The sequence below is a fragment of the Phoxinus phoxinus genome (assembly GCF_949152265.1).
Source record: "Phoxinus phoxinus genome assembly, chromosome: 6".
NCBI classification, from domain to species: Eukaryota; Metazoa; Chordata; class Actinopteri; order Cypriniformes; family Leuciscidae; genus Phoxinus; species Phoxinus phoxinus.
In genome coordinates, this window is record NC_136881.1 from 2,695,205 (window position 1) to 2,721,852 (window position 26,648).

General features: G+C 51.1%; 1 protein-coding gene across 2 annotated transcripts in view; it reads right to left on the reverse strand.

The window, feature by feature from the left end:
- Positions 1-26,648, reverse strand: part of LOC307000975 (F-actin-monooxygenase mical1-like) — a 154,512-nt gene that overhangs the window by 40,493 nt on the left and 87,371 nt on the right. For both annotated transcript variants that reach the window (XM_079617018.1, XM_079617017.1), the window contains exons 11-12: positions 25,758-25,892; positions 25,648-25,677 (exon numbers count right to left, since the gene is read on the reverse strand). In XM_079617018.1, coding sequence (XP_079473144.1) covers positions 25,648-25,677; positions 25,758-25,892 — 165 coding nt within the window. The remainder of the gene's footprint in view (positions 1-25,647; positions 25,678-25,757; positions 25,893-26,648) is intronic.

The window sequence follows — 26,648 nt, forward strand, 5'->3', positions numbered from 1 at the left end:
TTTAATTTGTCAGTTAACATATAGGTTATGACATCTATGTAAAATGAATAATATTTTTATGTTTTCGTTATTTTTTTTACCATTTCATTGCTAACATCAGCTATCAGGTTCCCAGACGAATGCAAGCTAATCTTAGTAAAGTAACTTTTATCAGTGCTATCGTTATTCTGTATATTGTACGACATCACTAGCGTAAGGCAAAGTTTACATTGTAGGCTATATCATTTTCTCCGTGAGCAGAGATCAGCTGATGTGACGGAGGTGCGAGGGAGAGGGAAAGGAAAAAATAAAAACGGGGCCGGTGCCATTGAATTGCGGAGACGCGAAAGGCGAAGCTTGAATTAACGGGTATGTCCCTCTTTGGCTAATGTACTTTCAAGATGGAGGGGCAACATGGCGACCGACATTCGAACCCCTCACCCGTATGTATTTTCAATGGCATATTATACACTCACGAGAATACTTTATTACTTGAACGAAGTAAATATACATTAATGAGCACATATATTTTTAAAAGAACTAAGTGTTTTTAGCTAAGAATAAACTAAAAAAGTTACACAGTGTAGCTTTAAGAATCGCCGTCACATCCCGAAAATAATGCAGCCGCACTATAAGTGACCGCGGCGGCTCGGTTCCATCTGGACGCGTACGCAAAGCCCTGTGAGCACGATCCACTAGCGGGCAATCCTCAAGCGACAGCGCGTCTTTCAAAAGTTCTGAAACAAAAGTATTCATCTCTCTGCCCTTTTCAGACCCTCATTTCAGCCCGGCTACTCGCACATTTTGTCTTCTAGATCGCCCCTCTAGATCCATGCACTTGTCTGTAAGAAGATTCACTTCGGTACACAGGCGTTTCACCTCAATTTGGAGTTTGGTTATGGCATCTCAAGAGTGATTTGCTGAGCGTTCGAGGTCGGCCAGAGTAGAACCATGTTGCGCGGACGCAGTTTGCAAGGCCAAAATAGCGACTTGAGTTTCAGATTTGAGAGCAGATATTTCACCTCTGATAGTTGTGGCCATCTCTTCAATGCGCGTGTCAATCGTCTGACAAATCTCAACTTTGGTAGCGCGAAGATCCGACCGTAACAAGTTAATGGCTTCCAGGACTGTATTGTCTGCCGGCCGCTGCGAAGTTTCGCTCGGCTGAGCATCCTCTTCAGGAGAGGTCGGTGCAATAAGGCCTGCCTCGTTATGCTTTTTGTTTTTTGAGGCTTGTGTCTTCGAGCTTCCTTTCATATTGTATCTGATGAGTATCACCGAATCTTCCTCAAATCCAGAGTGCAAAAACAACTCTTTTTATGTAAAAATGATTGTAAAAAAGTCAATTTTATAATAATTTTGCGGAAGCTGCAGGGGAGTGCGACCTATCTACCCATAGCTCACTAGCGCCCCCCCAATAATATATTTTTAAATTGCACTTTTAATGTAAACTACTTTAAAATGTAGATACAAATATAATTGCCTTGTTTTTCTCCACTCATCTTTTTGTAAATAAACACATTAGTGGACATTCTAGCTTTAACATCAAAGCATTAACATTTGTGTGGGGAAATCAGTTACAGTGGAGGTAAGCAATCAATGCAGGTTTAAGATACAGACAATTGTAATCAATATCTGTCTTTGGAAAACAACGTGAGCTTTGGTTGTGCTTACATTTACAGCGATCACAAGCAGGTGGCGCTTTTCTGTTCAGAGATTGGCCACTCATCAGACAAACAGTAATTAGGTACACAGGTGATATTATCAATTTAAATGATTTTGTAAAGACTTAAAAGTATTTAAATATGCTATTTAAGACTTTATATACGTATTTAAGACTTACAGGATTTATTTTATTTTATTTTAGTGCATATGCTACGCACTGTAAACCCCTTGGTTAGGAAATTTGTATTTGTATGTGTAAATTATATGTTTAGATCATTATGTATGAAAGCTAGAATTTAGAAATTATTTTAGAAAATAGGCCTAGTAGGTGTTTAGATTATATTTTGAATAATTTAAATGCTGCCTCGTTATCATTAACGATGCATGCTCGCAAATATCAGTTGTAAATGTGTGTAAATGTGCTGAAATGTGTAATACCCAGTTAATGAAGTGCGCAAATGTGTTAGGCTAATGTTTGCGGTGTACCTCTCCGGTAATGGCCCATTGACACGCACGTTAGGCCACTGTAACTGATTTCCCCACACAAATGTTAATGCTTTGATGTTAAAGCTAGAATGTCCACTAATGTGTTTATTTACAAAAAGATGAGTGGAGAAAAACAAGGCAATTATATTTGTATCTACATTTTAAAGTAGTTTACATTAAAAGTGCAATTTAAAAATATATTATTTCTATAGGCTATACCAAAAAAGGACAAAATAATAGGCTGAATAAGCTGATGTAAAATAACTGATAGCATGTAAAATGGTGGTAGCCTAGTTAGTATATGAACGGTACACCCCCTAAGCTCACAGAAATGGTTAGACCCAAGTCTTCAGCAGCCAATGACACTGACCCGTTCAAACTGTTTTTTAACGCGTATTTAATGCGTATTTGCCGTGTTAAATAAGTGTATTTCACGTGTAAAATACGCGTTAAATACGCGTAAAATACGTGTTAAAAACTGTTTAAAATTCACACGTTTTTGGCCCTCGTGGCCTTCCATAGTCGTTCGGATGTTCGATTTTGGCACGGAGTATGCGCCATATTAAAGAACCGATCGCAACCGCTGGCACACTGCACTGAGCCGTGTTGAGTAGCGTGTTGCAGTGCGTGTTAGAGAAAATAATAATAAATGACTTCACTGCCACACGTGAATGACGTGTAACGTCTGACTCGACACTTCACTGCCACGCGTGATTTACGTGACGTCTGCGTCTTAAATTGAATGGAATAAATAGCAGAATAAAAAAAAATTAAGAGGTTGAGTGAGACATTCATTGAGACGAGTGCGTGCTGCAAAGTCATATTAAATAATCGATCGGAACGCCATACGATTTTGGCACGGAGTACTACGCGCCATACTGCCATCACTGCAGCCGCCTACTCTCGCATAGCCTACATTTCAGGTCAAGACGCATTTAACACGTATTTCACGCAACACGTAAAATACGCATGTAATATCTCCCGCTGGTGCTACTTTGCTACTACCCTTCACATCGCATGTTTCGGCGATGTGACTATCGCTCACTCGCACATCGCGATGTCGATGTTAAAACAGAATATCGTTCAGCCCTACTACTATCGGTGCCGTTTCGACTTCTTTGTTTGCTGTTTTGCTATTATTCTCGTGCACTGACTCGTTCAATAAGCTGAACAGCCAATCAGAGTTACCTCTTTCACCGACGGCCCGACGGCGATTCAACATGTCGAATCGGCCGAAAAAAAGCAGACGAGGACCAATTTCAGCCGACGGTGCGTAACGGTAACACACTGAGAAAACTTGGTTTTTAGTTATGCGTAATAAAGCATTAGAGGTAGATGCTGTTAAATGCTTCAAATGAACAGATTATACATTTGGCGCGAAGAGTAGCAGGTCAGCTATGGCAAGCCGTTTTAGCTTTTATTCATTTCCAGGATATGAATTCTGGATATCAACAATTAAATTTTCACTAGTTAAAATTAAAGTTATTGATATCAGGAATTAGATTTATACTAGTAACAATGGCAATTTTTGATATCAGGAATTACATTTCCACTAGTAACAATGCCAATTCTTGATATCAACAATTACATTTTTACTAGTTAAAATTTTAATTCTAGATATCAAGAATTTTATTTTTGATATCAAGAATTTAATTATTGATATCTGTAATTGTATTTTCACTGGTGAAATGTCACCATAGGCTGCCATTCAAAATCAATTGTTGATATCAAGAATTGATTTCTTACTAGTAGAAATTCCAATTTCACATATCAGAAATACAATTCTTACTAGTAAAAACCTTTATTTTTGATATCAAGAATTCAGTTGTCACTAGTTGAAATGTCTATTCTTGATATCAACAATTAAATTGCTACTAGTAACAATGTTCATTTTTGATATCAATAATTCCATTTTCACTAGTGACAATGTTAATTTCTGATATCATGAATGTGATTGTTACTAGTAAGAAAGCCATTTTAGATATCTGAAATAATATTGATATCATAAATACATTTTCAGATATCAAAAATGAAAAATGTTACTAGTAGCAATTCAATTGTTGATAACAAGAATAGACATTTCAACTAGTGACAATTGAATTATTGATATCAGTAATTCACATTTTTACTAGTAACAATGTAATTATTGATATCAAAAATTATATTTCTACTAGTAAGAAATAAATTCTTGATATCAACAATTGATTTTGAATGGCAGCCTATGGTGACATTTCACTAGTGAAAATATAATTACAGATATCAACAATTCAATTGTTGATATGAACAATTACATTTTTGATATCAACAATTGCAATTTTGATATCAAGAATTCAATTGTTGATATCAAGAATTCAATTGTTGATATTGAGAATTCATATCCTGGAAATAAATAAAAGCTAAAACGGCTTGCCATACTAGCTGATAGTTTGCGGTCTTGATAGTTTTATATTAATAATGTTGTGTTTCTTAATGTTCTTCTTTTGTTTATATTTGTTTTACAAATATGAACTAATATATGTTGTGTTACTTAAAATAAATGTTTAAATAGCATTTATTTTTGTATTGTGTTATATTTTTATGCTGTAAGTGGTTTCTGCACATTAAATTATTCTGCACATTAATGTGTTATGATGTGGGATGTGGTGGGCTGCTGTGGGCCAGAAAGTCCAGGGCCACTTTTTGGTCCCAGTCCGCCCCTGAATGAAAATGTTCAACAAGAACTCTTATAAGAAACGTTCATGGTGATTATTCTGTCTGTGTAAGTGGCCTACTCCGCACACGAAGACTGAAATAAGTTTAAGTTAGCTGCTGATAGTGGTTAGTGTTTTTGCATGGACTTGGCTAACAAGCTAGCGGCCAGCGACCTTGATTAGTTAAGCAGTCCCTCCAGGATTTTGCGGGCCTTTTTTGTGATTGTTGCGGCCTAAAATCCGCCACTTTCCGAAAAAGTTGCGATGTTCTTCGGCATTTGTTTTTATAGGTTAAAACGGCAAAGGTAGATAGATTTTTACTTAAAGCGCTCATATTATGCGTTTTGGCTTTTCCCCCTTTCTTTACTGTTATATATCTTTTTTTGTGCATGTTATAGGTTTACAAAGTGAAAAAGCCCAAAGTCCACCCCAAACGGACTTTTTGAAAACACTGTTCACCATCTGCTCTATTGTAGTCCAGCCTTTACTTCAGAGACAAATGTGCTCACTTTGTAACACACATTATAATGTTCGCCTAGCTGCAAAACATAATGTTGTAACTTTGAAATATGTTTTACCTATTTTGATACAAATGTGAATCAGCAAAAATTGAAATGTCCCTTTTTTAGAATATTCTATTTTAAAGATCATTTATAAAATCCACAAAAAAGTTTACGGGTGTTAATTTTAAAGTGGCCAAACAATGTGTTTTATTCTTGTTTTGCATATTCAAATTTTTATAAATGCAACCTCTGATGCAGATTCTGTTTTCTCTGCAGTGGGGAATTTTTTTTTTTTTTGTTAATATACTAGTCAATTTGATTGGTAAATATGAAGGTAAATGCCATATAGTGACTTAAAATGTATAGAATTTGACATGAAAGATGACAGTTAGGGGGAAATTGCCTTTATAAATGTAAAAAAAAATCAAGTCAAGATTATTGGTTCAGAATAAATTACTTTTACAACACAAAAATGGAACACTTTACTAAAGTGGTTAGTTATTGCACCACCACAAGATTTTATAAGGGTAGAGATTTTATTATAATATTAGGTCAATGTAGCTTACGTGAGTGAGTCGCCAGCTGAGGATGATGAGCCGCCCGTTGTGTGAGGAGAGTGAGCCGCCCGTTGTGTGAGGAGAGTGAGCCGCCCGTTGTGTGAGGAGAGTGAGCCGCCCGTTGTGTGAGGAGAGTGAGCCGCCCGTTGTGTGAGGAGAGTGAGTCGCCCGTTGTGTGAGGAAAGTGAGTCGCCCGTTGTGTGAGGAAAGTGAGTCGCTCGTTGTGTGAGGAGAGTGAGTCGCCCGTTGTGTGAGGAGAGTGAGCCGCTCGTTGTGTGAGGAGAGTGAGTCGCTCGTTGTGTGAGGAGAGTGAGCCGCTCGTTGTGTGAGGAGAGTGAGCCGCTCGTTGTGTGAGGAGAGTGAGTCGCCCGTTGTGTGAGGAGAGTGAGCCGCTCGTTGTGTGAGGAGAGTGAGCCGCTCGTTGTGTGAGGAGAGTGAGCCGCTCGTTGTGTGAGGAGAGTGAGTCGCTCGTTGTGTGAGGAGAGTGAGTCGCTCATTGTGTGAGGAGAGTGAGTCGCCCATTCTGTGAGGAGAGTGAGTTACTGAGTGAGGAGAGTGAGTCGCTCGTTGTGTGAGGAGAGTGAGTCGCTCATTGTGTGAGGAGAGTGAGTCGCCCATTCTGTGAGGAGAGTGAGTTACTGAGTGAGGAGAGTGAGTCGCCCATTCTGTGAGGAGAGTGAGCCGCTCGTTGTGTGAGGAGAGTGAGTCGCTCGTTGTGTGAGGAGAGTGAGTCGCCCATTCTGTGAGGAGAGTGAGTCGCTCGTTGTGTGAGGATAGTGAGCCGCTCATTGTGTGAGGAGAGTGAGTCGCCCATTCTGTGAGGAGAGTGAGCCGCTCGTTGTGTGAGGAGAGTGAGTCGCTCGTTGTGTGAGGAGAGTGAGTCGCCCATTCTGTGAGGAGAGTGAGTCGCTCGTTGTGTGAGGAGAGTGAGCCGCTCATTGTGTGAGGAGAGTGAGTCGCTCGTTGTGTGAGGAGAGTGAGTCGCTCGTTGTGTGAGGAGAGTGAGCCGCTCATTGTGTGAGGAGAGTGAGCTGCTCGTTGTGTGAGGAGAGTGAGTCGCTCGTTGTGTGAGGAGAGTGAGTCGCCCGTTGTGTGAGGAGAGTGAGTCGCCCGTTGTGTGAGGAGAGTGAGTCGCCCGTTGTGTGAGGAGAGCGAGTCGCCTGTTGTGTGAGGAGAGCGAGTCGCCCGTTGTGTGAGGAGAGTGAGTCGCCCGTTGTGTGAGGAGAGTGAGTCGCCCGTTGTGTGAGGAGAGTGAGTTACTGAGGGAGGAGAGTAAGCCGCCCGTTGTGTGAGGAGAGTGAGTCGCCCGTTGTGTGAGGAAAGTGAGTCGCCCGTTGTGTGAGTAAAGTGAGTCCCCCATTCTGTGAGGAGAGTGAGTTACTGATCGAGGAGAGTGAGTTACTGAGTGAGGAGAGTGAGTCGCCCGTTCTGTGAGGAGAGTGAGTCGCCCGTTGTGTGAGGAGAGTGAGTCGCTCGTTGTGTGAGGAGAGTGAGCCGCTCGTTGTGTGAGGAGAGTGAGCCGCTCGTTGTGTGAGGAGAGTGAGTCGCCCGTTGTGTGAGGAGAGTGAGTCGCTCGTTGTGTGAGGAGACTGAGTTACTGAGTGAGGAGAGTGAGCCGCCCGTTGTGTGAGGAGAGTGAGTCGCTCGTTGTGTGAGGAGAGTGAGCCGCTCGTTGTGTGAGGAGAGTGAGCCGCTCGTTGTGTGAGGAGAGTGAGTCGCCCGTTGTGTGAGGAGAGTGAGTCGCTCGTTGTGTGAGGAGACTGAGTTACTGAGTGAGGAGAGTGAGCCGCCCGTTGTGTGAGGAGAGTGAGTCGCCCATTCTGTGAGGAGAGTGAGTCACTCGTTGTGTGAGGAGAGTGAGTTACTGAGTGAGGAGAGTGAGCTGCCCGTTGTGTGAGGAGAGTGAGTTACTGAGTGAGGAGAGTGAGTCGCCCATTCTGTGAGGAGAGTGAGCCGCTCGTTGTGTGAGGAGAGTGAGTCGCTCGTTGTGTGAGGAGAGTGAGTCGCCCGTTCTGTGAGGAGAGTGAGTCGCTCGTTGTGTGAGGAGAGTGAGTCGCCCGTTGTGTGAGGAGAGTGAGTCGCCCGTTGTGTGAGGAGAGTGAGTCGCCCGTTGTGTGAGGAGAGTGAGTCGCCCGTTGTGTGAGGAGAGTGAGTCGCCCGTTCTGTGAGGAGAGTGAGTCGCCCGTTGTGTGAGGAGAGTGAGTCGCCCGTTGTGTGAGGAGAGTGCGCCGCTCGTTGTGTGAGGAGAGTGAGTTACTGAGTGAGGAGAGTGAGTTACTGAGTGAGGAGAGTGAGTCGCCCATTGTGTGGAGAGTGAGTCGCCCGTTCTGTGAGGAGAGTGAGTTACTGAGTGAGGAGAGTGAGCCGCCCGTTGTGTGAGGAGAGTGAGTCGCCCGTTGTGTGAGGAGAGTGAGTCGCTCGTTGTGTGAGGAGAGTGAGTTACTGAGTGAGGAGAGTGAGCCGCCCGTTGTGTGAGGAGAGTGAGCCGCCCGTTGTGTGAGGAGAGTGAGTCGCTCGTTGTGTGAGGAGAGTGAGTCGCTCGTTGTGTGAGGAGAGTGAGTCGCTCGTTGTGTGAGGAGAGTGAGCCCCCCGTTGTGTGAGGAGAGTGAGTCGCCCGTTGTGTGAGGAGAGTGAGCCGCCCGTTGTGTGAGGAGAGTGAGCCGCCCGTTGTGTGAGGAGAGTGAGTCGCTCGTTGTGTGAGGAGAGTGAGTCCTCCCTTGTGTGAGGAGAGTGAGCCGCTCGTTGTGTGAGTCGCTCGTTGTGTGAGGAGAGTGAGCCGCTCGTTGTGTGAGGAGAGTGAGTCGCCCGTTGTGTGAGGAGAGTGAGTCGCCCGTTGTGTGAGGAAAGTGAGTCGCCCGTTGTGTGAGTAAAGTGAGTCGCCCATTCTGTGAGGAGAGTGAGTTACTGAGTGAGGAGAGTGAGTTACTGAGTGAGGAGAGTGAGTCGCCCATTCTGTGAGGAGAGTGAGCCGCTCGTTGTGTGAGGAGAGTGAGTCGCCCGTTGTGTGAGGAGAGTGAGTCACTCGTTGTGTGAGGAGAGTGAGCCGCTCGTTGTGTGAGGAGAGTGAGCCGCTCGTTGTGTGAGGAGAGTGAGTCGCCCGTTGTGTGAGGAGAGTGAGTCGCTCGTTGTGTGAGGAGAGTGAGTCGCCCGTTGTGTGAGGAGAGTGAGTTACTGTGTGAGGAGAGTGAGTTACTGTGTGAGGAGAGTGAGCCGCCCGTTGTGTGAAGAGAGTGAGCCGCCCGTTGTGTGAGGAGAGTGAGTCGCTCGTTGTGTGAGGAGAGTGAGTAGCCCGTTGTGTGAGGAGAGTGAGTCGCTCGTTGAGTGAGGAGAGTGAGTCGCTCGTTGTGTGAGGAGAGTGAGCCGCCCGTTGTGTGAGGAGAGTGAGCCGCCCGTTGTGTGAGGAGAGTGAGTCGCTCGTTGTGTGAGGAGAGTGAGTCGCCCGTTGTGTGAGGAAAGTGAGTCGCCCGTTGTGTGAGTAAAGTGAGTCGCCCATTCTGTGAGGAGAGTGAGTTACTGAGTGAGGAGAGTGAGTTACTGAGTGAGGAGAGTGAGCCGCTCGTTGTGTGAGGAGAGTGAGCCGCTCGTTGTGTGAGGAGAGTGAGTCGCCCGTTGTGTGAGGAGAGTGAGTCACTCGTTGTGTGAGGAGAGTGAGCCGCTCGTTGTGTGAGGAGAGTGAGCCGCTCGTTGTGTGAGGAGAGTGAGTCGCCCGTTGTGTGAGGAGAGTGAGTCGCTCGTTGTGTGAGGAGAGTGAGTCGCCCGTTGTGTGAGGAGAGTGAGTTACTGTGTGAGGAGAGTGAGTTACTGTGTGAGGAGAGTGAGCCGCCCGTTGTGTGAGGAGAGTGAGCCGCCCGTTGTGTGAGGAGAGTGAGCCGCTCGTTGTGTGAGGAGAGTGAGCCGCCCGTTGTGTGAGGAGAGTGAGTCGAGAGTGAGTTACTGAGTGAGGAGAGTGAGTTACTGAGGCCTTGTCCACACGAACACGGGTATTTTTATAACCGTGACTTTTTTTACGCGGTTCGCCCGTTCGTCCACACGGAAACGCAGTATCAGGTCACTGAAACCGAACATTTTTGAAAACCCCTGCCAGGGTGAGGATTTTCAGAAACGCCGGTTGCAGTGTTGTCGTGTAGACAGTAAAACCGGAGTTTTTGCCTTGCGACGTCAAAGTGTGCGCCGTTATCCACTGTGTTTGACGTCAGATTGTGCGCCGCTGACGGCTTCTGATTGGCCAACGTGTCTTTACGGTTAGGGTTATATCGCCGCCTGCTGGTGTGGAATGCTCTTGACGGCGCTTGATAGCGTGTTTTTGCATTTTCATGTAGACGGAGATTTTTTCAAAAACGCAAGAGGAAAAACTCCGGTTATAAAAATACCCGTGTCCGTGTGGACATGGCCTGAGTGAGGAGAGTGAGTTACTGTGTGAGGAGAGTGAGTTACTGTGTGAGGAGAGTGAGTTACTGTGTGAGGAGAGTGAGCCGCCCGTTGTGTGAGGAGAGTTAGTTACTGTGTGAGGAGAGTGAGTTACTGTGTGAGGAGAGTGAGCCGCCCGTTGTGTGAGGAGAGTTAGTTGCTCGTTGTTTGAGGAGAGTGAGTCGCTCGTTGTGTGAGGAGAGTGAGTTGCTCGTTGTGTGAGGAGAGTGAGTCGCTCGTTGTGTGAGGAGAGTGAGCCGCCCGTTGTGTAAGGAGAGTGAGCTGCTCGTTGTGTGAGGAGAGTGAGTCGCTCGTTGTGTGAGGAGAGTTAGTCGCCCGTTGTGTGAGGAGAGTTAGTCGCCCGTTGTGTAAGGAGAGTGAGCTGCTCGTTGTGTGAGGAGAGTTAGTCGCTCGTTGTGTGAGGAGAGTGAGTCGCTCGTTGTGTGAGGAGAGTGAGTCGCTCGTTGTGTGAGGAGAGTTAGTTACTGAGTGAGGAGAGTGAGTCGCTCGTTGAGTGAGGAGAGTGAGCCGCCCGTTGTGTGAGGAGAGTGAGCCGCCCGTTGTGTGAGGAGAGTGAGTCGCTCGTTGTGTGAGGAGAGTTAGTCGCCCGTTGTGTAAGGAGAGTGAGCTGCTCGTTGTGTGAGGAGAGTTAGTCGCTCGTTATGTGAGGAGAGTGAGTCGCTCGTTGTGTGAGGAGAGTGAGTCGCTCGTTGTGTGAGGAGAGTTAGTTACTGAGTGAGGAGAGTGAGTCGCTCGTTGAGTGAGGAGAGTGAGCTGCCCGTTGTGTGAGGAGAGTGAGCCGACCGTTGTGTGAGGAGAGTGAGTCGCTCGTTGTGTGAGGAGAGTGAGTCGGTCGTTGTGTGAGGAGAGTGAGCTGCCCGTTGTGTGAGGAGAGTGAGCCGCCCGTTGTGTGAGGAGAGTGAGCCGCCCGTTGTGTGAGGAGAGTGAGTCGCCCGTTGTGTGAGGAGAGTGAGTTACTGAGTGAGGAGAGTGAGCCGCCCCTTGTGTGAGGAAAGTGAGTCGCCCGCTGTGTGAGAAGAGTGAGTCGCCCGCTGTGTGAGGAGAGTGAGTCGCCCGTTGTGTGAGGAAAGTGAGTCGCCCGTTGTGTGAGGAGAGTGAGTCGCCCGCTGTGTGAGGAGAGTGAGTCGCCCGCTGTGTGAGGAGAGTGAGTCGCCCGTTGTGTGAGGAAAGTGAGTCGCCCGTTGTGTGAGGAGAGTGAGTCGCCCGTTGTGTGAGGAAAGTGAGTCGCCCGTTGTGTGAGGAAAGTGAGTCGCCCGCTGAGTGAGGAGAGTGAGTCGCTCGTTGTGTGAGGAGAGTGAGCCGCCCGTTGTGTGAGGAAAGTGAGTCGCCCGTTGTGTGAGGAGAGTGAGTCGCCCGTTGTGTGAGGAGAGTGAGTCGCCCGTTGTGTGAGGAGAGTGAGTTACTGAGTAAGGAGAGTGAGTTACTGAGTGAGGAGAGTGAGTTACTGAGTGAGGAGAGTGAGTCGCCCGTTGTGTGAGGAGAGTGAGCCGCCCGTTGTGTGAGGAGAGTGAGTCGCCCGTTGTGTGAGGAGAGTGAGTCGCCCGTTGTGTGAGGAGAGTGAGTTACTGAGTGAGGAGAGTGAGTTACTGAGTGAGGAGAGTGAGTTACTGAATAAGGAGGGTGAGCCGCCCGTTGTGTGAGGAGAGTGAGTTACTGAGTGAGGAGAGTGAGTCACTCGTTGTGTGAGGAGAGTGAGTCGCTCGTTGTGTGAGGAGAGTGAGTCGCACGTTGTGTGAGGAGAGTAAGTCGCCCGTTGTGTGAGGAGAGTGAGTCGCCCGTTGTGTGAGGAGAGTGAGTTACTGAGTGAGGAGAGTGAGTTACTGAGTGAGGAGAGTGAGTCGCCCGTTGTGTGAGGAGAGTGAGTCGCTCGTTGTGTGTGGAGAGTGAGTTACTGAGTGAGGAGAGTGAGTCGCCCGTTGTGTGAGGAGAGTGAGTCGCCCGTTGTGTGAGGAGAGTGAGTTACTGAGTGAGGAGAGTGAGTTACTGAGTGAGGAGAGTGAGTCGCCCGTTGTGTGAGGAGAGTGAGTCGCTCGTTGTGTGAGGAGAGTGAGTTACTGAGTAAGGAGGGTGAGCCGCCCGTTGTGTGAGGAGAGTGAGTTACTGAGAGAGGAGAGTGAGCCGCCCGTTGTGTGAGGAGAGTGAGTTACTGAGTGAGGAGAGTGAGCCGCCCGTTGTGTGAGGAGAGTGAGTCGCTCGTTGTGTGAGGAGAGTGAGTCGCCCGTTGTGTGAGGAGAGTGAGTCGCCCGTTGTGTGAGGAGAGTGAGCCGCCCGTTGTGTGAGGAGAGTGAGCCGCCCGTTGTGTGAGGAGAGTGAGTCGCCCGTTGTGTGAGGAGAGTGAGTCGCTCGTTGTGTGAGGAAAGTGAGTCGCCCGTTGTGTGAGTAAAGTGAGTCGCCCATTCTGTGAGGAGAGTGAGTTACTGAGTGAGGAGAGTGAGTTACTGAGTGAGGAGAGTGAGTCGCCCATTCTGTGAGGAGAGTGAGCCGCTCGTTGTGTGAGGAGAGTGAGTCGCCCGTTGTGTGAGGAGAGTGAGTCACTCGTTGTGTGAGGAGAGTGAGCCACCCGTTGTGTGAGGAGAGTGAGTCACTCGTTGTGTGAGGAGAGTGAGCCGCCCGTTGTGTGAGGAGAGTGAGTCGCCCGTTGTGTGAGGAGAGTGAGTCGCTCGTTGTGTGAAGAGAGTGAGTCGCCTGTTGTGTGAGGAGAGTGAGTCGCTCGTTGTGTGAGGAGAGTGAGCCGCCCGTTGTGTGAGGAGAGTGAGTCGCTCGTTGTGTGAGGACAGTGAGTCGCTCGTTGTGTGAGGAGAGTTAGTTACTGAGTGAGGAGAGTGAGTCGCTCGTTGAGTGAGGAGAGTGAGCCGCCCGTTGTGTGAGGAGAGTGAGTCGCTCGTTGTGTGAGGAGAGTGAGTCGGCCGTTGTGTGAGGAGAGTGAGTCGCCCGTTGTGTGAGGAGAGTGAGTCGCTCGTTGTGTGAAGAGAGTGAGTCGCCCGTTGTGTGAGGAGAGTGAGTCGCTCGTTGTGTGAGGAGAGTGAGTCGCTCGTTGTGTGAGGAGAGTGAGTCGCTCGTTGTGTGAGGAGAGTGAGTCGCTCGTTGTGTGAGGAGAGTTAGTTACTGAGTGAGGAGAGTGAGTCGCTCGTTGAGTGAGGAGAGTGAGCCGCCCGTTGTGTGAGGAGAGTGAGTCGCTCGTTGTGTGAGGAGAGTGAGTCGGTCGTTGTGTGAGGAGAGTGAGCTGCCCGTTGTGTGAGGAGAGTGAGCCGCCCGTTGTGTGAGGAGAGTGAGCCGCCCGTTGTGTGAGGAGAGTGAGTCGCCCGTTGTGTGAGGAGAGTGAGTTACTGAGTGAGGAGAGTGAGCCGCCCCTTGTGTGAGGAAAGTGAGTCGCCCGCTGTGTGAGGAGAGTGAGTCGCCCGCTGTGTGAGGAGAGTGAGTCGCCCGTTGTGTGAGGAAAGTGAGTCGCCCGTTGTGTGAGGAGAGTGAGTCGCCCGCTGTGTGAGGAGAGTGAGTCGCCCGCTGTGTGAGGAGAGTGAGTCGCCCGTTGTGTGAGGAAAGTGAGTCGCCCGTTGTGTGAGGAGAGTGAGTCGCCCGTTGTGTGAGGAAAGTGAGTCGCCCGTTGTGTGAGGAAAGTGAGTCGCCCGCTGAGTGAGGAGAGTGAGTCGCTCGTTGTGTGAGGAGAGTGAGCCGCCCGTTGTGTGAGGAAAGTGAGTCGCCCGTTGTGTGAGGAGAGTGAGTCGCCCGTTGTGTGAGGAGAGTGAGTCGCCCGTTGTGTGAGGAGAGTGAGTTACTGAGTGAGGAGAGTGAGTTACTGAGTGAGGAGAGTGAGTCGCCCGTTGTGTGAGGAGAGTGAGCCGCCCGTTGTGTGAGGAGAGTGAGTCGCCCGTTGTGTAAGGAGAGTGAGTCGCCCGTTGTGTGAGGAGAGTGAGTTACTGAGTGAGGAGAGTGAGTTACTGAGTGAGGAGAGTGAGTTACTGAATAAGGAGGGTGAGCCGCCCGTTGTGTGAGGAGAGTGAGTTACTGAGTGAGGAGAGTGAGCCGCCTGTTGTGTGAGGAGAGTGAGTTACTGAGTGAGGAGAGTGAGTCACTCGTTGTGTGAGGAGAGTGAGTCGCTCGTTGTGTGAGGAGAGTGAGTCGCTCGTTGTGTGAGGAGAGTGAGTCGCCCGTTGTGTGAGGAGACTGAGTCGCTCGTTGTGTGAGGAGAGTGAGTCGCACGTTGTGTGAGGAGAGTGAGTCGCCCGTTGTGTGAGGAGAGTGAGTCGCTCGTTGTGTGAGGAGAGTGAGTCGGTCGTTGTGTGAGGAGAGTGAGCTGCCCGTTGTGTGAGGAGAGTGAGCCGCCCGTTGTGTGAGGAGAGTGAGCCGCCCGTTGTGTGAGGAGAGTGAGTCGCCCGTTGTGTGAGGAGAGTGAGTTACTGAGTGAGGAGAGTGAGCCGCCCCTTGTGTGAGGAAAGTGAGTCGCCCGCTGTGTGAGAAGAGTGAGTCGCCCGTTGTGTGAGGAGACTGAGTCGCTCGTTGTGTGAGGAGAGTGAGTCGCTCGTTGTGTGAGGAGAGTGAGTTACTGAGTGAGGAGAGTGAGTCGCCCGTTGTGTGAGGAGAGTGAGTCGCCCGTTGTGTGAGGAGAGTGAGTTACTGAGTGAGGAGAGTGAGTTACTGAGTGAGGAGAGTGAGTCGCCCGTTGTGTGAGGAGAGTGAGTCGCTCGTTGTGTGAGGAGAGTGAGTTACTGAGTAAGGAGGGTGAGCCGCCGTTGTGTGAGGAGAGTGAGTTACTGAGAGAGGAGAGTGAGCCGCCCGTTGTGTGAGGAGAGTGAGTCGCTCGTTGTGTGAGGAGAGTGAGTCGCTCGTTGTGTGAGGAGAGTGAGTCGCTCGTTGTGTGAGGAGAGTGAGTCGCCCGTTGTGTGAGGAGAGTGAGTCGCCCGTTGTGTGAGGAGAGTGAGCCGCCCGTTGTGTGAGGAGAGTGAGTCGCTCGTTGTGTGAGGAGAGTGAGTCGCCCGTTGTGTGAGGAGTGTGAGCCGCCCGTTGTGTGAGGAGAGTGAGTTGCTCGTTGTGTGAGGAGAGTGAGTCGCCCGTTGTGTGAGGAGAGTGAGTCGCTCGTTGTGTGAGGAGAGTGAGCCGCCCGTTGTGTGAGGAGAGTGAGCCGCCCGTTGTGTGAGGAGAGTGAGTTACTGAGTGAGGAGAGTGAGTTACTGAGTGAGTCGCTCGTTGTGTGAGGAGAGTGAGTCGCCCGTTGTGTGAGGAGAGTGAGTCGCCCGTTGTGTGAGGAGAGTGAGCCGCCCGTTGTGTGAGGAGAGTGAGTCGCTCGTTGTGTGAGGAGAGTGAGTCGCCCGTTGTGTGAGGAGAGTGAGTCGCTCGTTGTGTGAGGAGAGTGAGTCGCCCGTTGTGTGAGGAGAGTGAGTCGCCCGTTGTGTGAGGAGAGTGAGCCGCCCGTTGTGTGAGGAGAGTGAGTCGCTCGTTGTGTGAGGAGAGTGAGTCGCCCGTTGTGTGAGGAGAGTGAGTCGCTCGTTGTGTGAGGAGAGTGAGTTACTGAGTGAGGAGAGTGAGTTACTGAGTGAGGAGAGTGAGTCGCCCGTTGTGTGAGGAGACTGAGTCGCTCGTTGTGTGAGGAGAGTGAGTCGCTCGTTGTGTGAGGAGAGTGAGTCGCCCGTTGTGTGAGGAGAGTGAGTCGCCCGTTGTGTGAGGAGAGTGAGCCACCCGTTGTGTGAGGAGAGTGAGTCGCTCGTTGTGTGAGGAGAGTGAGTCGCCCGTTGTGTGAGGAGAGTGAGTCGCTCGTTTGTGTGAGGAGAGTGAGTCGCCCGTTGTGTGAGGAGAGTGAGTCGCTCGTTGTGTGAGGAGAGTGAGTCGCCCGTTGTGTGAGGAGAGTGAGCCGCCCGTTGTGTGAGGAGAGTGAGTCGCTCGTTGTGTGAGGAGAGTGAGTTACTGAGTGAGGAGAGTGAGTAACTGAGTGAGGAGAGTGAGTCGCCCGTTGTGTGAGGAGAGTGAGCCGCCCGTTGTGTGAGGAGAGTGAGTCGCTCGTTGTGTGAGGAGAGTGAGTCGCCCGTTGTGTGAGGAGAGTGAGTCGCTCGTTGTGTGAGGAGAGTGAGTCGGTCGTTGTGTGAGGAGAGTGAGCTGCCCGTTGTGTGAGGAGAGTGAGCCGCCCGTTGAGTGAGGAGAGTGAGCCGCCCGTTGTGTGAGGAGAGTGAGTCGCTCGTTGTGTGAGGAGAGTGAGTCGGTCGTTGTGTGAGGAGAGTGAGCTGCCCGTTGTGTGAGGAGAGTGAGCCGCCCGTTGTGTGAGGAGAGTGAGCCGCCCGTTGTGTGAGGAGAGTGAGTCGCCCGTTGTGTGAGGAGAGTGAGTTACTGAGTGAGGAGAGTGAGCCGCCCCTTGTGTGAGGAAAGTGAGTCGCCCGCTGTGTGAGGAGAGTGAGTTGCCCGCTGTGTGAGGAGAGTGAGTCGCCCGTTGTGTGAGGAAAGTGAGTCGCCCGTTGTGTGAGGAGAGCGAGTCGCCCGCTGTGTGAGGAGAGTGAGTCGCCCGCTGTGTGAGGAGAGTGAGTCGCCCGTTGTGTGAGGAAAGTGAGTCGCCCGTTGTGTGAGGAGAGTGAGTCGCCCGTTGTGTGAGGAAAGTGAGTCGCCCGTTGTGTGAGGAAAGTGAGTCGCCCGCTGAGTGAGGAGAGTGAGTCGCTCGTTGTGTGAGGAGAGTGAGCCGCCCGTTGTGTGAGGAAAGTGAGTCGCCCGCTGTGTGAGAAGAGTGAGTCGCCCGTTGTGTGAGGAGACTGAGTCGCTCGTTGTGTGAGGAGAGTGAGTCGCTCGTTGTGTGAGGAGAGTGAGTTACTGAGTGAGGAGAGTGAGTCGCCCGTTGTGTGAGGAGAGTGAGTCGCCCGTTGTGTGAGGAGAGTGAGTTACTGAGTGAGGAGAGTGAGTTACTGAGTGAGGAGAGTGAGTCGCCCGTTGTGTGAGGAGAGTGAGTCGCTCGTTGTGTGAGGAGAGTGAGTTACTGAGTAAGGAGGGTGAGCCGCCGTTGTGTGAGGAGAGTGAGTTACTGAGAGAGGAGAGTGAGCCGCCCGTTGTGTGAGGAGAGTGAGTCGCTCGTTGTGTGAGGAGAGTGAGTCGCTCGTTGTGTGAGGAGAGTGAGTCGCTCGTTGTGTGAGGAGAGTGAGTCGCCCGTTGTGTGAGGAGAGTGAGTCGCCCGTTGTGTGAGGAGAGTGAGCCGCCCGTTGTGTGAGGAGAGTGAGTCGCTCGTTGTGTGAGGAGAGTGAGTCGCCCGTTGTGTGAGGAGAGTGAGCCGCCCGTTGTGTGAGGAGAGTGAGTTGCTCGTTGTGTGAGGAGAGTGAGTCGCCCGTTGTGTGAGGAGAGTGAGTCGCTCGTTGTGTGAGGAGAGTGAGCCGCCCGTTGTGTGAGGAGAGTGAGCCGCCCGTTGTGTGAGGAGAGTGAGTTACTGAGTGAGGAGAGTGAGTTACTGAGTGAGTCGCTCGTTGTGTGAGGAGAGTGAGTCGCCCGTTGTGTGAGGAGAGTGAGTCGCCCGTTGTGTGAGGAGAGTGAGCCGCCCGTTGTGTGAGGAGAGTGAGTCGCTCGTTGTGTGAGGAGAGTGAGTCGCCCGTTGTGTGAGGAGAGTGAGTCGCTCGTTGTGTGAGGAGAGTGAGTCGCCCGTTGTGTGAGGAGAGTGAGTCGCCCGTTGTGTGAGGAGAGTGAGCCGCCCGTTGTGTGAGGAGAGTGAGTCGCTCGTTGTGTGAGGAGAGTGAGTCGCCCGTTGTGTGAGGAGAGTGAGTCGCTCGTTGTGTGAGGAGAGTGAGTTACTGAGTGAGGAGAGTGAGTTACTGAGTGAGGAGAGTGAGTCGCCCGTTGTGTGAGGAGACTGAGTCGCTCGTTGTGTGAGGAGAGTGAGTCGCTCGTTGTGTGAGGAGAGTGAGTCGCCCGTTGTGTGAGGAGAGTGAGTCGCCCGTTGTGTGAGGAGAGTGAGCCACCCGTTGTGTGAGGAGAGTGAGTCGCTCGTTGTGTGAGGAGAGTGAGTCGCCCGTTGTGTGAGGAGAGTGAGTCGCTCGTTTGTGTGAGGAGAGTGAGTCGCCCGTTGTGTGAGGAGAGTGAGTCGCTCGTTGTGTGAGGAGAGTGAGTCGCCCGTTGTGTGAGGAGAGTGAGCCGCCCGTTGTGTGAGGAGAGTGAGTCGCTCGTTGTGTGAGGAGAGTGAGTTACTGAGTGAGGAGAGTGAGTAACTGAGTGAGGAGAGTGAGTCGCCCGTTGTGTGAGGAGAGTGAGCCGCCCGTTGTGTGAGGAGAGTGAGTCGCTCGTTGTGTGAGGAGAGTGAGTCGCCCGTTGTGTGAGGAGAGTGAGTCGCTCGTTGTGTGAGGAGAGTGAGTCGGTCGTTGTGTGAGGAGAGTGAGCTGCCCGTTGTGTGAGGAGAGTGAGCCGCCCGTTGAGTGAGGAGAGTGAGCCGCCCGTTGTGTGAGGAGAGTGAGTCGCTCGTTGTGTGAGGAGAGTGAGTCGGTCGTTGTGTGAGGAGAGTGAGCTGCCCGTTGTGTGAGGAGAGTGAGCCGCCCGTTGTGTGAGGAGAGTGAGCCGCCCGTTGTGTGAGGAGAGTGAGTCGCCCGTTGTGTGAGGAGAGTGAGTTACTGAGTGAGGAGAGTGAGCCGCCCCTTGTGTGAGGAAAGTGAGTCGCCCGCTGTGTGAGGAGAGTGAGTCGGCCGCTGTGTGAGGAGAGTGAGTCGCCCGTTGTGTGAGGAAAGTGAGTCGCCCGTTGTGCGAGGAGAGTGAGTCGCCCGCTGTGTGAGGAGAGTGAGTCGCCCGCTGTGTGAGGAGAGTGAGTCGCCCGTTGTGTGAGGAAAGTGAGTCGCCCGTTGTGTGAGGAGAGTGAGTCGCCCGTTGTGTGAGGAAAGTGAGTCGCCCGTTGTGTGAGGAAAGTGAGTCGCCCGCTGAGTGAGGAGAGTGAGTCGCTCGTTGTGTGAGGAGAGTGAGCCGCCCGTTGTGTGAGGAAAGTGAGTCGCCCGTTGTGTGAGGAGAGTGAGTCGCCCGTTGTGTGAGGAGAGTGAGTCGCCCGTTGTGTGAGGAGAGTGAGTTACTGAGTGAGGAGAGTGAGTTACTGAGTGAGGAGAGTGAGTCGCCCGTTGTGTGAGGAGAGTGAGCCGCCCGTTGTGTGAGGAGAGTGAGTCGCCCGTTGTGTGAGGAGAGTGAGTCGCCCGTTGTGTGAGGAGAGTGAGTTACTGAGTGAGGAGAGTGAGTTACTGAGTGAGGAGAGTGAGTTACTGAATAAGGAGGGTGAGCCGCCCGTTGTGTGAGGAGAGTGAGTTACTGAGTGAGGAGAGTGAGTCACTCGTTGTGTGAGGAGAGTGAGTCGCTCGTTGTGTGAGGAGAGTGAGTCGCTCGTTGTGTGAGGAGAGTGAGTCGCCCGTTGTGTGAGGAGACTGAGTCGCTCGTTGTGTGAGGAGAGTGAGTCGCACGTTGTGTGAGGAGAGTGAGTCGCCCGTTGTGTGAGGAGAGTGAGTCGCTCGTTGTGTGAGGAGAGTGAGCTGCCCGTTGTGTGAGGAGAGTGAGCCGCCCGTTGTGTGAGGAGAGTGAGCCGCCCGTTGTGTGAGGAGAGTGAGTCGCCCGTTGTGTGAGGAGAGTGAGTTACTGAGTGAGGAGAGTGAGCCGCCCCTTGTGTGAGGAAAGTGAGTCGCCCGCTGTGTGAGAAGAGTGAGTCGCCCGTTGTGTGAGGAGACTGAGTCGCTCGTTGTGTGAGGAGAGTGAGTCGCTCGTTGTGTGAGGAGAGTGAGTTACTGAGTGAGGAGAGTGAGTCGCCCGTTGTGTGAGGAGAGTGAGTCGCCCGTTGTGTGAGGAGAGTGAGTTACTGAGTGAGGAGAGTGAGTTGCCCGTTGTGTGAGGAGAGTGAGTCGCTCGTTGTGTGAGGAGAGTGAGTTACTGAGTAAGGAGGGTGAGCCGCCGTTGTGTGAGGAGAGTGAGTTACTGAGTGAGGAGAGTGAGCCGCCCGTTGTGTGAGGAGAGTGAGTCGCTCGTTGTGTGAGGAGAGTGAGTCGCCCGTTGTGTGAGGAGAGTGAGCCGCCCGTTGTGTGAGGAGAGTGAGTTGCTCGTTGTGTGAGGAGAGTGAGTCGCCCGTTGTGTGAGGAGAGTGAGTCGCTCGTTGTGTGAGGAGAGTGAGCCGCCCGTTGTGTGAGGAGAGTGAGCCGCCCGTTGTGTGAGGAGAGTGAGTTACTGAGTGAGGAGAGTGAGTTACTGAGTGAGTCGCTCGTTGTGTGAGGAGAGTGAGTCGCCCGTTGTGTGAGGAGAGTGAGTCGCCCGTTGTGTGAGGAGAGTGAGCCACCCGTTGTGTGAGGAGAGTGAGTCGCTCGTTGTGTGAGGAGAGTGAGTCGCCCGTTGTGTGAGGAGAGTGAGTCGCTCGTTTGTGTGAGGAGAGTGAGTCGCCCGTTGTGTGAGGAGAGTGAGTCGCTCGTTGTGTGAGGAGAGTGAGTCGCCCGTTGTGTGAGGAGAGTGAGCCGCCCGTTGTGTGAGGAGAGTGAGTCGCTCGTTGTGTGAGGAGAGTGAGTTACTGAGTGAGGAGAGTGAGTAACTGAGTGAGGAGAGTGAGTCGCCCGTTGTGTGAGGAGAGTGAGCCGCCCGTTGTGTGAGGAGAGTGAGTCGCCCGTTGTGTGAGGAGAGTGAGTCGCTCGTTGTGTGAGGAGAGTGAGTCGCTCGTTGTGTGAGGAGAGTGAGTCGCCCATTGTGTGAGGAGAGTGAGTCGCTCGTTTGTGTGAGGAGAGTGAGCCGCCCGTTGTGTGAGGAGAGTGAGTCGCCCGTTGTGTGAGGAGAGTGAGTTACTGAGTGAGGAGAGTGAGTTACTGAGTGAGGAGAGTGAGTCGCCCGTTGTGTGAGGAGAGTGAGTTACTGAGTGAGGAGAGTGAGCCGCTCGTTGTGTGAGGAGAGTGAGTCGCTCGTTGTGTGAGGAGAGTGAGTCGCTCGTTGTGTGAGAGTGAGTCGCCCGTTGTGTGAGGAGAGTGAGTCGCTCGTTGTGTGAGGAGAGTGAGTCGCCCGTTGTGTGAGTAGAGTGAGTTACTGAGTGAGGAGAGTGAGTCGCTCGTTGTGTGAGGAGAGTGAGTTACTGAGTGAGGAGAGTGAGTCGCCCGTTGTGTGAGGAGAGTGAGTTACTGAGTGAGGAGAGTGAGTCGCTCGTTGTGTGAGGAGAGTGAGTTACTGAGTAAGGAGGGTGAGCCGCCCGTTGTGTGAGGAGAGTGAGTCGCTCGTTGTGTGAGGAGAGTGAGTTACTGAGTGAGGAGAGTGAGTCACTCGTTGTGTGAGGAGAGGGAGCCGCCCGTTGTGTGAGGAGAGTGAGTCGCCCGTTGTGTGAGGAGAGTGAGTCGCTCGTTGTGTGAGGAGAGTGAGCCGCCCGTTGTGTGAGGAGAGTGAGTTACTGAGTGAGGAGAGTGAGTCGCCCGTTGTGTGAGGAGAGTGAGTTACTGAGTGAGGAGAGTGAGTCGCCCGTTGTGTGAGGAGAGTGAGTCGCTCGTTGTGTGAGAGTGAGTTACTGAGTAAGGAGGGTGAGCCGCCCGTTGTGTGAGGAGAGTGAGTTACTGAGTGAGGAGAGTGAGTAACTGAGTGAGGAGAGTGAGTCGCCCGTTGTGTGAGGAGAGTGAGCCGCCCGTTGTGTGAGGAGAGTGAGTCGCTCGTTGTGTGAGGAGAGTGAGTCACCCGTTGTGTGAGGAGAGTGAGTCGCCCGTTGTGTGAGGAGAGTGAGTCGCTCGTTGTGTGAGGAGAGTGAGCCGCCCGTTGTGTGAGGAGAGTGAGTCGCCCGTTGTGTGAGGAGAGTGAGTTACTGAGTGAGGAGAGTGAGTTACTGAGTGAGGAGAGTGAGTCGCCCGTTGTGTGAGGAGAGTGAGTTACTGAGTGAGGAGAGTGAGCCGCTCGTTGTGTGAGGAGAGTGAGTTACTGAGTGAGGAGAGTGAGTCGCTCGTTGTGTGAGGAGAGTGAGTCGCTCGTTGTGTGAGAGTGAGTCGCCCGTTGTGTGAGGAGAGTGAGTCGCTCGTTGTGTGAGGAGAGTGAGTCGCCCGTTGTGTGAGTAGAGTGAGTTACTGAGTGAGGAGAGTGAGTCGCTCGTTGTGTGAGGAGAGTGAGTTACTGAGTGAGGAGAGTGAGTCGCCCGTTGTGTGAGGAGAGTGAGTTACTGAGTGAGGAGAGTGAGTCGCTCGTTGTGTGAGGAGAGTGAGTTACTGAGTAAGGAGGGTGAGCCGCCCGTTGTGTGAGGAGAGTGAGTCGCTCGTTGTGTGAGGAGAGTGAGTTACTGAGTGAGGAGAGTGAGTCACTCGTTGTGTGAGGAGAGGGAGCCGCCCGTTGTGTGAGGAGAGTGAGTCGCCCGTTGTGTGAGGAGAGTGAGTCGCTCGTTGTGTGAGGAGAGTGAGCCGCCCGTTGTGTGAGGAGAGTGAGCCGCCCGTTGTGTGAGGAGAGTGAGTCGCCCGTTGTGTGAGGAGAGTGAGTTACTGAGTGAGGAGAGTGAGTCGCCCGTTGTGTGAGGAGAGTGAGTTACTGAGTGAGGAGAGTGAGTCGCCCGTTGTGTGAGGAGAGTGAGTCGCTCGTTGTGTGAGAGTGAGTTACTGAGTAAGGAGGGTGAGCCGCCCGTTGTGTGAGGAGAGTGAGTCGCTCGTTGTGTGAGGAGAGTGAGTCGCCCGTTGTGTGAGGAGAGTGAGCCGCCCGTTGTGTGAGGAGAGTGAGTCGCTCGTTGTGTGAGGAGAGTGAGTCGCTCGTTGTGTGAGGAGAGTGAGTCGCTCGTTGTGTGAGGAGAGTGAGTCGCTCGTTGTGTGAGGAGAGTGAGTCGCTCGTTGTGTGAGGAGAGTGAGTCGCTCGTTGTGTGAGGAGAGTGAGCCGCCCGTTGTGTGATGAGAGTGAGCCGCTCGTTGTGTGAGGAGAGTGAGCCGCCCGTTGTGTGAGGAGAGTGAGCCACCCGTTGTGTGAGGAGAGTGAGCCGCTCGTTGTGTGAGGAGAGTGAGTCGCCCGTTGTGTGAGGAGAGTGAGTCGCCCGTTGTGTGAGGAGAGTGAGTCGCCCGTTGTGTGAGGAGAGTGAGCCGCCCGTTGTGTGAGGAGAGTGAGCCGCCCGTTGTGTGAGGAGAGTGAGTCGCCCGTTGTGTGAGGAGAGTGAGCCGCCCGTTGTGTGAGGAGAGTGAGTTACTGAGTGAGGAGAGTGAGCCGCTCGTTGTGTGAGGAGAGTGAGTCGCTCGTTGTGTGAGGAGAGTGAGTCGCTCGTTGTGTGAGGAGAGTGAGTCGCTCGTTGTGTGAGAGTGAGTCGCCCGTTGTGTGAGGAGAGTGAGTCGCTCGTTGTGTGAGGAGAGTGAGTCGCCCGTTGTGTGAGGAGAGTGAGTCGCTCGTTGTGTGAGGAGAGTGAGTTACTGAGTGAGGAGAGTGAGTCGCTCGTTGTGTGAGGAGAGTGAGTTACTGAGTGAGGAGAGTGAGTCGCTCGTTGTGTGAGGAGAGTGAGTTACTGAGTGAGGAGAGTGAGTCGCCCGTTGTGTGAGGAGAGTGAGTTACTGAGTGAGGAGAGTGAGTCGCTCGTTGTGTGAGGAGAGTGAGTTACTGAGTGAGGAGAGTGAGTCGCCCGTTGTGTGAGGAGAGTGAGTCGCTCGTTGTGTGAGGAGAGTGAGTTACTGAGTGAGGAGAGTGAGTCACTCGTTGTGTGAGGAGAGGGAGCCGCCCGTTGTGTGAGGAGAGTGAGTCGCCCATTGTGTGAGGAGAGTGAGTCGCTCGTTGTGTGAGGAGAGTGAGCCGCCCGTTGTGTGAGGAGAGTGAGCCGCCCGTTGTGTGAGGAGAGTGAGTCGCCCGTTGTGTGAGGAGAGTGAGTTACTGAGTGAGGAGAGTGAGTCGCCCGTTGTGTGAGGAGAGTGAGTTACTGAGTGAGGAGAGTGAGTCGCCCGTTGTGTGAGGAGAGTGAGTCGCTCGTTGTGTGAGGAGAGTGAGTCGCTCGTTGTGTGAGGAGAGTGAGTCGCTCGTTGTGTGAGGAGAGTGAGTCGCTCGTTGTGTGAGGAGATTGAGTCGCTCGTTGTGTGAGGAGAGTGAGTCGCCCGTTGTGTGAGGAGAGTGAGTCGCCCGTTGTGTGAGGAGAGTGAGTCGCTCGTTGTGTGAGGAGAGTGAGTCGCTCGTTGTGTGAGGAGAGTGAGTCGCTCGTTGTGTGAGGAGAGTGAGTCGCTCGTTGTGTGAGGAGAGTGAGCCGCCCGTTGTGTGAGGAGAGTGAGCCGCCTGTTGTGTGAGGAGAGTGAGCCGCCCGTTGTGTGAGGAGAGTGAGCCGCTCGTTGTGTGAGGAGAGTGAGTCGCTCGTTGTGTGAGGAGAGTGAGTCGCTCGTTGTGTGAGGAGAGTGAGTCGCTCGTTGTCTGAGGAGAGTGAGCCGCTCGTTGTGTGAGGAGAGTGAGACGCTCGTTGTGTGAGGAGAGTGAGCCGCTCGTTGTGTGAGGAGAGTGAGCCGCTCGTTGTGTGAGGAGAGTGAGTCGCTCGTTGTGTGAGGAGAGTGAGTCACTGAGTGAGGAGAGTGAGTTACTGAGTGAGGAAAGTGAGTCGCCAGTTGTGTGACTGAATTCTGAATTCACTGGGATTTGTTGAAGTTGCGTTAATAGTTGCGATCGCAACATTGCGAAATCCTGGAGGGACTGGTTAAGCCTGTGTGGAACGGTGAGACTGACGATGATCAAAGACCATGACGGAGCCAGATAGCGTTACCGAGTGGTGGACTTTGCCCAGATCGTCTACCATGTGACTCTTCTCTTCAAGTGTCTTCTCTTCATCGCGAATCCTCTCGTCCTATCTTCTGCCGCCTTTGATCCTGTGCGTGTGAGCCGGTTACATTCAGATTGAATAAAGGTACCATATTTTTTGTTTGGCCTGTGTGGTGAAGCAGCCATTTGGTTTAAGGCTACGACGTACCCAAACTACATTCAGGCCTGCATCATTTGAACATTTGAAGGGTATTTCAAATTAAGCTTAATTTGAAATACCCTTCAAATGTTCAAATGATGCAGGCCTGAATGTAGCTCGGGTGCGTCGTAGCCTTAAAGGTACGTCGTAGGTTTTGCCAGCTATTTTATTTTATTGGGCCCTTATGTTTTGAATGTGAATTGGAATGCATTTGTGACCTGAAAAGTGATTTTGACAAACATATTTAATTACTGACCAACTTTTTCGAAGTAAATCTGTTATATTTTTTTTTATAAAACAGTTGTGGTTACTGACTCTTTTGATATTTTAAGTTAATTTTGGTTTAAATATGAAAGTGTTCAACGGAATAAAAGTAATTCCAAGACATTTCATTTTTTGTTAAAGTGTAGATATTACTGCTTAGTGACTTAAAGGGAAAGAGTATTTTGTAAAATAAGTTAGTAATTACACACAAGTTAAATACTGATAAGTTTATTAGTGAAACCCCACTTTTTTATTGGATATAGATGCCTTACTGTCAGCAGTTTTCACATTTGCCCTCCATCCTGAGAGAAAGATAGAGAAAGAGATATGAGGATAAAAGTTAAAGGACAACAACATTTTTTTCAACTACATGACTACAGACCTTTCAACTCCATGTCAGGACCATTAAAGCTGGTTTCTGATGGCTTACACAGACCTTCAAATTCCACGCCTGTGTGCACCTCAACCCCCAAAATCAGGGCCAACTTCAGCAGAATCAACTGCAGCTGACAGATGCCTATAAACACAGACCTCATTATTATACCTGAATTAAAGTGAATATGTGCATTTTCAGTAAGACAAGAACTTGTACTAAGTTTAACTCTGACCATGTTTTAAAAACATTTAAGTTATTCTGCAATGACGCATACAATTGATCACAAGTTACATTCTTACTTCCTGCTCAGCTACTGTTCGGACGCTCTTGCTTACTGCTCCGCGCTTTGCTCTATCGCTTTTATATTTTTATATTTTATCTTCTTTTATCAACTAATTTCAACTTCAGCAACTTCAACTTCAGCAAATCAGCACAGTGCCCAAACGCTTGGATTACAACAACAAAGCTGAATTTATTTTACTCGACCAGCCTCCCACTGAAAGCTTACATTCCGGGGAAGAGAAAACACAACTGCATAAGGATAAGAGAAAATGCCTCTTCTGGAATCTACTTGCTGCAGCAATTGCCACAGACTTTTACAAAGGATTGCAGTTCTTGAAACAAAGTTATTTGCGGGACCACCAAACCAGACGGAACACACAACAGAGCTCCGTCATGGACGCCCTCAGCATACAGCTGGTGAGTTTCAGGAATCTACTGCTCCTCAACAGGCCATACTGAGTGTAGAGAAACAAGCCGATCGACTTACAAATCGATGGCACACACAGGGAGCGAGACCCAAAGGCACCCGAGACATCAGATTGTCACGAATATCACATATTGCCGCAGTAGCATCCTCTACCCCAGATACGGCTCTGACAAGGATTGCAAACACTG